General features: G+C 44.8%; 1 protein-coding gene across 1 annotated transcript in view; it reads right to left on the bottom strand.

The window, feature by feature from the left end:
• LOC126161864 (dipeptidyl peptidase 1-like) overlaps positions 1-12303 on the bottom strand; it is an 84399-nt gene that overhangs the window by 30705 nt on the left and 41391 nt on the right. Inside the window, exon 8 of the mRNA XM_049917984.1 lies at positions 1130-1241. Coding sequence (XP_049773941.1) covers positions 1130-1241 — 112 coding nt within the window. The remainder of the gene's footprint in view (positions 1-1129; positions 1242-12303) is intronic.

Here is a 12303-nt window from a genome sequence, read left to right as displayed (position 1 = left end):
ATACCTCGCAGGACAAGAATTTTGCAAATGATGTGAGAGGGTGAAGTTCCAAGACTGATATTCTGAAGCAAGAACTTATACCTAGCATGCATCACTGGCTGCTTCACCCACAGACGTCGTATACGTACCTCTTCAAGGAGATAGGCATTTTAACTACGCTGTCACAATACATATATTTGTGAATGAAATTTGTCATTAATAATCCATCGAAAAACTGATAAGAGCAGTGTTATACGTATCTACAACACAAGCGAGAAAAACGACCTTTATTGCCCATTGTTAAAGCTGTCAGTGGCTCAGAGAAGAGTTCAATATGCAGCAACAAACATTTTTGATTATTTGCCTAATAACTTAAAATGGCTAACGGGTAGCAAAGCAATTTTTGAATCTAATTTAAAATCTTTCTCCTGGACAGCTCCTTCTATTCTATTGACAAATATCTACTCAAAAACTGGTATCAGAGAAGAAAAGTGGTTGCATAAGTAGGACTAAAATAATAATGTATTCATTAATGTTAACATTAATAATGTATACATATCCTGTAAACTGACTCATTTCACATCATTTCAACGAAAGTATCATTTAAATGATCTATGGAACAAGTAACTAACTAACTAGCTGCCATCTACAGAATTGGTAATAAGATATATCAGACATGGATGTTATGCGGATACCTAAGGCCCTGCTGTACGGAGAACTTCATGAGGGCAGATACCCAGCTGGAAAATCTAATGTAAGAAGGTTTTAAAAGAAATGGCGTCACTTCTTTCCAGTGGAAACTTATTTCAGACGACAGTGACTCCTTGGTGACTGGACGTGCGACACAAAATCCAGGCAGGGGCGGAATGAACTAGCCGCGAAGACAGCTAGTTGTAAAGAGACAGCAATTTTATTTCAAACACTTAGAACTTTAAGCGTGCAATGAATCAGTTCACTAGAGATGGCCGCATTCGTCACGTCCGAAGACGAACGAACTAAACCACTGTCCTTTACGAACCGGTGGAAGTCTACAAATTATTTTCTCCTTTAGTGAAATAACTTAAAAAAGGTCAGTTACTGAAACTGGCCATATATCTTAACAAAAACATTGACTTACGTACAGCATGTAGCAATGGTTTCACCGCCTTACCTCCAATATACGTGTAGTCAGAAACGTAATGCCTGCGGCAGGAGCTGTCAGTAGTACACTGTGCGTCTATTCCCTGATACGGATTACAAGACTCTTCCACGAGGCCATAGTCCTGAAAAAAAAAAAAAGAAAGTAGCGTCAGGAGCTTCATCACATTCCTTTTGTAGTAGGCGGTTCCTGATACGCTGATACGCGAGAACTGCATCAGCAGCAGATCAGAGATGCCAAAGTGTACAATATCATGGTCCTCATTTTACTTAGTTTATAGTTTAATATCGTATGAGATACTGCAGAAAATAAGGCTACAAATAATCTCATGAACAAAATTTATTCGAAGACAGTTGTTTCGGTACACTATTATTTTACTGTCACTTATTCATTCACATTCGCCGGCCGCTGTGGTCTCGCGGTTCTAGGCGCTCAGTCCGGAACCGCGCGACTCCTACGGTCGCAGGTTCGAATCCTGCCTTGGGCATGGATGTGTGCGATGTCCTTAGGTTAGTTAGGTTTAAGTAGTTCTAAGTTCTAGGGGACTGATGTCCACAGATGTTAAGTCCCATAGTGCACAGAGCCATTTGAACCATCACTCACATTCAGCCATGTGTTTTCCAGGTTGTGAGGGAAACAACAGGTGATGCTAGTGCAATAAACAATCAACACTTCGTTGTTTCCTTGCAAAGCAACGCCAATAACATTCCCCATTTCACAAAGCTGGTTGAAGTGTTTCATTTTGATTAAATAAATAACTACACAATGATTACACATCATTTATTAAGTGTTGCGTTTTTCGTGCCGGTCAGTTTAATTGTTAAGCAAAAAAATTCGATATGCTGCGCCGTTTCCGAGTTATTTAGCACTGAAGTTAGCCAGTCAGGTCGTCGTGCGTGCAAATTCAAGCATCCTGCCAGAGGCCAAATGTGTTCTTCGTTTGGTTAGCTGAAACCGAACAAGAGAGCAAATACAGAAACTAAACAGTTGATGGTAGCAGGGATCGAATTCCTGCCAAAGGTCCGAGAATCTCCTGCGTTAACCTCTACGCTAAGAGAACAACTGCCATTACTGGTACCAACGTTTATCTGCTAGTCATTTGATCAAGTTCGGAAATTGTACTGACGTAGTTTATCATTGTCGGAAATGTTTGTTTAGCTATGAATGCACATGGAAAGAGGTGCCATGGGCTCCAGCTGTCGGTTGATACACGTCTACAGAGCGCCAAGTTAAGTGTTTATGTTTTACTGTCTTTTCCTCGAGTATATTTCGAGAATTTCGTGCGTGTTTCAGTTTACGAGGTGCAAGCCCACAGTTTTTAAGTGTAAATTCGGGCAGTCTGTAGCGCAGTTTTCATTCCTTGCTAACAGTCAGCAGCGAACTCGTGGTTCACTGAGGCTTCAGCGTCCACTGGTGACACATCAGCGGAGTAGCAAGTTGCAGACTTAGGATTTATCTGTTTTTACAGTTTACTTTTTTAATTAGTGTTGCTAGGATGGGCAGGATGTGTGCATGCAGTGTGCAGACGCTGGAGGAGCTAGCCGCAGTTCGCGAACAGCTGAATGCGGCTTTGGCTACGGCCACTTACTTTCAAGCTGCTGCCTCGGGTGCTGCGGTGGCAGAAAATCTGGCGCGTCGCATTGAACGCCTCAGGTGTTGCTTGTTTCTCCCACGGGAACTGCTACCGAGGCACCTCTTAATCTACGCGACGCGGTTGATGTGCTCTTACAGGAGAGTGAGTGGCGGGTGGTAACACGTTCGCGACAAAATGGTTCAATTGGCTCTGAGCATTATGGGACTTAACATCTGAGGTCATCAGTCCCCTAGAACTTAGAACTACTTAAACCTAACTAACCTAAGGACATCACACACATCCATGCCCGACGCAGGATTCGAAGCTGCGACCGTAGCAGTCGCGCGGTTCCAGACTGAAGCGCCTAGCACCGCTCGGCCACACTGGCCGGCCACGTTCGCGTCGCTCGAGGCAGAAGGCCCCTTCACCCTGTGAGTGGACAGGTATCCGCTCCTTCAGCGGGGTGCGAGCAGACACACGAGGAGAGGGGTTTAATGGTTATAGAGCTCCAACGGTAGGCGTGTTATGGAGTCCTTTAGGCAGATCAGGGCTGGAAAGAAAGCCAATGTGCACTCACTATGTCTGCTGGAGGGGCCTCGTCTGAGATGTGGAGGTGGTTCGCGGTTGTAGAGCATGCAGAGTGCAGTCTTCTGCAAGTTGCGGCTCATGTCGGCACCAACGACGCCTGTCGCACGGGTTCTGAGGCCATCCTCAGTTCATACAGGCGGCTGGAGGCAGTGGTGATGGCTGCTGGCCTCACTCGTGAGGTGTAAGCAGATCTTGCAAATTGCAGCGTTGCTCCCAAAGTTGATCGGGCTCCTTTGGTTTGGAGCCGAGTAGAGGGTCTCGGCCAGAGGATTCGTCGATTCTGCGAAGGTCTAGACCTACGTTATTGGGTGGGGATTTTTAGGGCTCCCCTTGATAGGTCAGAGGTGCACTACACAAAGGAAGCGGATACTCGTGTAGCAGAGTTCTTGTGGAGTGCACATTAGAATTTTTTAAGCTAGGCGGTAGTTTGAGGTACTCTGGTGAACACGCGCTAGTCAATATGTAGCAAGGGAAGACGGTCTGCTTTCAGAGTAAAGACACTTTTTATCAAAAAATTGTCGAAATATTCTTAACGAAGTTTCCAAATTTATTGTCCTCCAGTAAAGTTCTGGCGCCCAAATTATTCTATGGAAAGAAAGGTGGCTGAAGCCCAAAATGGAAAGCTCTGAGATATTTAGCGAGTCGTAGAACGTATATTGGAAAGACAGATTAGAATCTGTAGGAGGGGAAGTGTTCACTGCAGTTGATAAAGATACTGTCCCTATTGACGTCGAAATTGAGCGTGACAGTGAAGTTATCTGGTCGAGCATAACAGGTCTAGGAGAAACCAATTTAATTTTTGGATGTTTTTACCGGTCACCCGGTTCTGCTGTGACAGTACTAGAGTCATTCAAAGAATGTCTATGGTCACTAGCGCGTAAATACCCAGATCCCGCATTGCTAGTTGGAGGCGACTTTAACCTGCCGATGGGATGTCTATAGATTCATTGCAGGGGTACAGACAGACAGTCATGCAAAGTACGTTTGAACACGTTTTCTGCAAACTGTCTTGAGCAGCTAGTTCGGCAGCCCACAGGCAATGGAAATATCTTAGAATTTGTAATTCTGAATAGGCCGGACCTTATCGATAACATCAATGTGGAAACAAGGATTCGCGATCATGATGTCATTGTAGCAACTACGTTTACGAAAGTTAATAAATCAGTTACGAAGGCTAGGAGAGAATTTCTGCTAGAAAGAGCAGATAAGCAGTCGCTAGCATCTCACTTACACAGTGAACTGACTTCACTTAGTTCCAGTAAGATGTACGAAGAGGAATTATGGTCAACGTTTAAGCAGATTGTAAATCGTGCTCTGGAAAATTATGTGCCTAGTAAGCGGATTAAGGACGGAAATGACCCACCATGTTTTAATAACGAGATTCGGAAACTGCTGAGGAAGCGGAGGCTGTTGCGCTCTCGGTTCAAATGAGAACGCGCAAATGATGACAAGTAAAGGCTAGTGGAGATTCGCGCGTCAGTGAAAAGAGCTTTGCGTGAAGCATACAACTACTACCACCGTCATACCTAAGCAAAAGATTTGGCAGAGAATCCGAGAACATTATGGTCCTATGCAAAATCGCTAAGTGGGTCTAATGTTTCCATCCCGTCACCTGTTGATCAATCCGGTATGACAACTGAAGATAGCAAAACGAAAGTATGAGTTCTAAATTTCACATTTAAGAAATAGTTCACGCGGGGGACTCGTACAAATATACCGTCGTCTGACCATCGAACAGACTCCCTGACGTGGACAAACAACTGAAGGAGTTTAAGACAAATAAGTTACCAGGTCCAGATGGAATACCAATTGGGTTTTTCAGAGAGTACTCTGTGGCATTGACTCCTTATTTAGCTTGTATTAATCACGAATCTCTTTCCCAGCCCAAAGTCCCAAGCGATTGCTGGAAAAAAGCGCAAGTGACTCCTGTGTTTAAGAAGAGCAAAAGAACGGACCTACAAAATTACAGATCAGTATCCTTAACATCGGTTTGTTGCAGAAATCTTGAAATATTCACAGTTCGAATATAATAAATTGTTTTTATACAGAGAAGTTCTGTCCACGAATCGGCATGGTTTTAGAAAGCAACTCTCGTGCGAAACTCAGCTTGCCTTTTTCTCACGCGATATACTCCTAACTATGGGTGAAGGGCAACAGGCAGATTCCATATTTCTCGATTTCCGGAAGCGTTAGACTCAGTGCCCCACTGCAGGCCGTTAAAGGAGGTACGAGCATATGAAACGAATTCACAGACATGTGAGTGACTCGAAGACCTCTTAAGTTATAGAAACCAGTATGTTGTCTTCGACGACGAGTGTTCATCAGAGACAAAGGTATCATCAGGTGTGCCCCGGGGAAGTGTGACATGACCGCTGTTACTCTCGTATATACATAAATGATTTGGCGGGCAGGGTGGGTAGCCATCTGCGATTGTTTGCTGATGATGCTGTGGTATACAGAAAGGTGTCGAACACGAGTGACTATAGGGGGATACAAGATGGCTTAGACAAAATTTCTAGTTGGTGTGATGAATGGCAGCTAGCTCTAAATGTACTAAATGTAAGTTAATGCGGATGAGTAGGAGAAACAAACTCGTAATGTTCGGAAACAGCATTAGTAGTGTCCTGCTTGAGACAGCAAAGCGATATGAAATGGAACGAGCATGTGACGATTGTCGTAGCAAAGGTGAATGGTGGACTTGGATTTATTGGGACAATTCTAGACAAGTATGGTTCATCTGTAAAGGAGACCGCATATAGGACGCTAGTGCGACCTGTTCTGGAGTACTGCTTCTGTGTTTGGCATCCGTAACAGGTCGAATTAGAGGAAGACATCGAAACAGTTCAGAGACGAGCTGCTCGGAATATGAAGCTGGCTGCAGAACGATTCTGTTGGCTCCAACATACATTGCGCGTAAGAACTACGAAGGTAAGATATGAGCAATTAGGGCTCATATGGAGGTATACAGAACAGTCGTTTTCCCTCGTTCTACACTCCTGGAAATTGAAATAAGAACACCGTGAATTCATTGTCCCAGGAAGGGGAAACTTTACTGACACATTCCTGGGGTCAGATACATCACATGATCACACTGACAGAACCACAGGCACATAGACACAGGCAACAGAGCATGCACAATGTCCGCACTAGTACAGTGTATATCCACCTTTCGCAGCAATGCAGGCTGCTATTCTCCCACGGAGACGATCGTAGAGATGCTGGATGTAGTCCTGTGGAACGGCTTGCCATGCCATTTCCACCTGGCGCCTCAGTTGGACCAGCGTTCGTGCTGGACGTGCAGACCGCGTCAGACGACGCTTCATCTAGTCCCAAACATGCTCAATGGGGGACAGATCCGGAGATCTTGCTGGCCAGGGTAGTTGACTTACACCTTCTAGAGCACGTTGGGTGGCACGGGATACATGCGGACGTGCATTGTCCTGTTGGAACAGCAAGTTCCCTTGCCGGTCTAGGAATGGTAGAACAATGGGTTCGATGACGGTTTGGATGTACCGTGCACTATTCAGTGTCCCCTCGACGATCACCAGTGGTGTACGGCCAGTGTAGGAGATCGCTCCCCACACCATGATGCCGGGTGTTGGCCCTGTGTGCCTCGGTCGTATGCAGTCCTGATTGTGGCGCTCACCTGCACGGCGCCAAACACGCATACGACCATCATTGGCACCAAGGCAGAAGCGACTCTCATCGCTGAAGACGACACGTCTCCATTCGTCCCTCCATTCACGCCTGTCGCGACACCACTGGAGGCGGGCTGCACGATGTTGGGGCGTGAGCGGAAGACGGCCTAACGGTGTGCGGGACCGTAGCCCAGCTTCATGGAGACGGTTGCGAATGGTCCTCGCCGATACCCCAGGAGCAACAGTGTCCCTAATTTGCTGGGAAGTGGCGGTGCGGTCCCCTACGGCACTGCGTAGGATCCTACGGTCTTGGCGTGCATCCGTGCGTCGCTGCGGTCCGGTCCCAGGTCGACGGGCACGTGCACCTTCCGCCGACCACTGGCGACAACATCGATGTACTGTGGAGACCTCACGCCCCACGTGTTGAGCAATTCGGCGGTACGTCCACCCGGCCTCCCGCATGCCCACTATACGCCCTCGCTCAAAGTCCGTCAACTGCACGTACGGTTCACGTCCACGCTGTCGCGGCATGCTACCAGTGTTAAAGACTGCGATGGAGCTCCGTATGCCACGGCAAACTGGCTGACACTGACGGCGGCGGTGCACAAATGCTGCGCAGCTAGCGCCATTCGACGGCCAACACCGCGGTTCCTGGTGTGTCCGCTGTGCCGTGCGTGTGATCATTGCTTGTACAGCCCTCTCGCAGTGTCCGGAGCAAGTATGGTGGGTCTGACACACCGGTGTCAATGTGTTCTTTTTTCCATTTCCAGGAGTGTATTTGCGAGTGGAACAGGAAAGGAAATGACTAGTAGTGGTACGGGGTACCCTCCGACAGTCGCCGTAAGATGGACTGCGGGGTATCGATGTAGACGTAGATGTAGATGGGACAATGACAAAGGTAGCCATGACACACATTTCCACAGCTGCGAACGTAATGGTTCCATAGCGCGTTTCTGGTATTCCTTCGACGAATATGCCTATATGCATTTAGAATACGGCGCGCAGGATCAAATGCACTGGAGGCCCGTGCAATTTACAACACAAGATTTCCAAACAAAGTAATTCCAAGTGCGAATACGTTTCAAGCGGTCGTTAGATAGTCAAGGGAGACCGGGAGTTTTGTTGTGAACAAAGGTGACGCTGCACAACACTACGCGTGGATTGTCCAGGTTGAAGAAAACGTTCTTGATATGGTTGTTTCAAATCCTACTACCAACTCGAGCGCCATTGGTAATTCGTCAGGAGTAAGTAAGGTTAATTCGTTGTTCTTACTGTATGTCTGAAAATTAAACATGGTGAAATGTATCCGTTTGTTTTTCGCTACACGTTTCGCACGCTGTAGTATTGGAAGTCCTACGCGACAAATACATATTTCAATAACGCCTACAGGAAGTGCGAGATTTGATGCAAGAGGATTGCCCTTCTAGGAATCAGTGTTCCCTGTGGTTCTTAAATCAATGATCGACGTTCTAAATTTCTAAGGGGAAGTGATTTAGACAGACGAGGCAAGTTTCACCAGAGAAGGGCCATTCAACTCTCAAAACAGCCACATTTGGTATGACGAAAATACGCGTAGAAGTCGTATCAGCATAAGTTTGGAGTGAACATTTGGGCAGGTATTGCAGGCGACTATTTGTTGAGTTCATTTTACTTCCTCAACGTTTAAACGGACGGACTTATTTAGTATTCCATGTAAACATCCTTCCGTTGTTTTAGAAGACGTTCCTTTGGCGGTCCGTCAGGTAATGTAGTACCACATTGACGGCGCACTCCTGAATTTTGCTGTTGCGATACAGGAGCATGGATTAGTCGAGGTGGTCCAGTTCCCTGGCGAGGTCGTTCGCCAGATATTACACCTCTCTAGATTTTTATCTGTGGGGGCATTGAAGAAAATTGTCTACGCGATTCCAGTAGACACCATCGAAGAGATTCTTGCAAGGACAATTTTAGCCTTTGATGAAATCAGGGAAGCTTTTGATTTCGGAAAACTTGCGGTCTCCATGATGCTGCGTTGCAATGCGTGCATTCATGTTGGAGGAGGTATTTATCATGTACGAATATCTATAATATCTTCTTATTTAACGTAACCAAGCATTCTACATGTATTTTACATTGCGTATATTACCGTAAGCATTTTATACTAAATTTAGAAAGTAAAATATACAATAGTAAGATAAAAAATACATACAGTTTATATTCGTACATGATAAATACTACAATAATTAGAGATACGGTAAGGTAGGATTTTAATTATGAGTGCTAGCGTCAATGGACATGGAGAACAGGGTGGAGGAGGGAGGGAAAGAGAAAAGTGATAACAGACAATTAACGAATATAGGAAAAGAGCTGACGGCGTGACTCACAGAGAAAAAAAACTGGAAGAAGATGGAAGCATTGCCTTTACTAATAATGTTTGGACGTTCGGAAGAACCCTGGAGATAGTAAAAGGTAATAGATAGATTATATAATGGTAAGACAGAGATTTAGAAACCAGGTTTTGAATTGTAAGACATTTCCAGGGGCAGATGTGGACTCTGACCACAATCTATTGGTTATGACCTGTAGATTAAAACTGAAGAAACTGCATAAAAGTGGGAATTTAAGGAGATGGGACCTGGATAAACTGAAAGAACCAGAGGTTGTACAGAGTTTCAGGGAGAGCATAAGAGAACAATTGACAGGAATGGGGGAAAGAAATACAGTAGAAGAAGAATGGGTAGCTTTGAGGGATGAAGTAGTGAAGGCAGCAGAGGATCAAGTAGGTACAAAGACGAGGGCTAGTAGAAATCCTTGGGTAGCAGAAGAAATATTGAATTTAATTGATGAAAGGAGAAAATATAAAAATGCAGTAAATGAAGCAGGCAAAAAGGAATACAAACGTCTCAAAAATGAGATCGACAGGAAGTGCAAAATGGCTAAGCAGGGATGGCTAGAGGGCAAATGTAAGGATGTAGAGGCTTATCTCACTAGGGGTAAGATAGATACTGCCTACAGGAAAATTAAAGAGACCTTTGGAGATAAGAGAACCACTTGTATGAACGTCAAGAGCTCAGATGGAAACCCAGTTCTAAGCAAAGAAGTGAAAGCAGAAAGGTGGAAGGAGTATATAGAGGGTCTATACAAGGGCGATGTACTTGAGGACAATATTATGGAAATGGAAGAGGATGTAGATGAAGATGAAATGGGAGATACGATACTGCGTGAAGAGTTTGACAGAGCACTGAAAGACCTGAGTCGAAACAAGGCCCCCGGAGTAGACAACATTCCATTGGAACTACTGACGACCTTGGGAGAGCCAGTCCTGACAAAACTCTACCATCTGGTGAGCAAGATGTATGAAACAGGCGAAATACCCTCAGACTTCAAGAAGAATATAATAATTCCAATCCCAAAGAAAGCAGGTGTTGACAGATGTGAAAATTACCGAACAATCAGTTTAATAAGCCACAGATGCAAAATACTAACACGAATTCTTTACAGACGAATGGAAAAACTAGTAGAAGCCGACCTCGGGGAAGATCAGTTTGGATTCCGTAGAAATACTGGAACACGTGAGGCAATACTGACCTTACGACTTATCTTAGAAGTCCGCCGCTCGTGGTCTCGCGGTAGCGTTCTCGCTTCCCGAGCACGGGGTCCCGGGTTCGATTCCCGGCGGGGTCAGGGATTTTCACCTGCCTCGAGATGACTGGGTGTTTGTGTTGTCTTCATCATTTCATCATCATCCAGGAAAGTGGCGCAATTGGACTGAGCAAAGATTGGGTAATTGTACGGGCGCTGATAACCACGCAGTTGAGCGCCCCACAAACCAAACATCATCATCATCTTATCTTAGAAGAAAGATTAAGGAAAGGCAAACCTACGTTTCTAGCATTTGTAGACTTAGAGAAAGCTTTTGACAATGTTGACTGGAATACTCTTTCAAATTCTAAAGGTGGCAGGGGTAAAATACAGGGAGCGAAAGGCTATTTACAATTTGTAGAGAAACCAGATGGCAGTTATAAGAGTCGAGGGACATGAAAGGGAAGCAGTGGTTGGGAAGGGAGTAAGACAGGGTTGTAGCCTCTCCCAGATGTTATTCAATCTGTATATTGAGCAAGCAGTAAAGGAAACAAAAGAAAAGTTTGGAGTAGGTATTAAAATCCATGAAGAAGAAATTAAAACTTTGAGGTTCGCCGATGACATTGTAATTCTGTCAGAGACAGCAAAGTACTTGGAAGAGCAGTTGAACGGAATGGATGGTGTCTTGAAGGGAGGATATAAGATGAACATCAACAAAAGCAAAACGAGGATAATGGAACGTAGTCGAATTAAGTCGGGTGATGCTGAGGGAATTAGATTAGGAAATGAGAAACTGAAAGTAGTAAAGGAGTTTTGCTATTTGGGGAGCAAAATAACCGATGATGGTCAAAGTAGAGAGGATATAAAATGTAGACTGGCAATGGCAAGGAAAGCGTTTCTGAAGAAGAGAAATTTGTTTACATAGAGTATAGATTTAAGTGTCAGGAAGTCATTTCTGAAAGTATTTGTATGGAGTGTAGCCATGTATGGAAGTGAAACATGGATGGTAAATAGTTTGGACAAGAAGAAAATAGAAGCTTTCGAAATGTGGTGCTACAGAAGAATGCTGAAGATTAGATGGGTAGATCACATAACTAATGAGGAAATATTGAATAGGATTGGGGAGAAGAGAAGTTTGTGGCACAACTTGACCAGAAGAAGGGATCGGTTGGTAGGACATGTTCTGAGGCATCAAGGGATCACCAATTTAGTATTGGAGGGCAGCGTGGAGGGTAAAAATCGTAGGGGGAGACCAAAAGATGAATACACTAAACAGATTCAGAAGGATGTAGGTTGCAGTAGGTACTGGGAGATGAAGAAGCTTGCACAGGATAGAGTAGCATGGAGAGCTGCATCAAACCAGTCTCAGGACTGAAGACAACAACAACAATGAGGCTAGCTTTTGCAAGGAGGACCAAGGGGTACAGAGCAGTTTAATGTTCATTTAGAGGGACAGTTCTGACAACCTTCCAACAAACGTCATGGTGACAAAGTCGAACTGGAATTAAAGTTAGAAAAAAGAGGTGTAGCTTGTGTCTTGTTTTTTTGTGTTGTTCAGTGCGTCCCTTTCTCCTTTAAGGTTCTCATATGATGTTCGTTTCTTTTCCTTAGCCACGAAAGATGTCAGAGTTCTCGAAACTAGTTGGAGTTAACTAAAAGAAAGGAAGGAAGATACAGAAACGAGACTGCACTCATAAGAACCTAAGGATATGAAAGGGAGGCAGTAGTTGAGAAGGGGAGAGATAAGATTATAGCCTATCGCCCATGTTATTCAGTCTGTACACTACAGGAAGCCAAGAAGAAATTTGGAGAGAGAAGTTCAGGGA

This window comes from Schistocerca cancellata, chromosome 1 (assembly GCF_023864275.1).
Source record: "Schistocerca cancellata isolate TAMUIC-IGC-003103 chromosome 1, iqSchCanc2.1, whole genome shotgun sequence".
NCBI lineage: Eukaryota > Metazoa > Arthropoda > Insecta > Orthoptera > Acrididae > Schistocerca > Schistocerca cancellata.
This window is presented reverse-complemented; position numbering and strand designations above follow the sequence as displayed.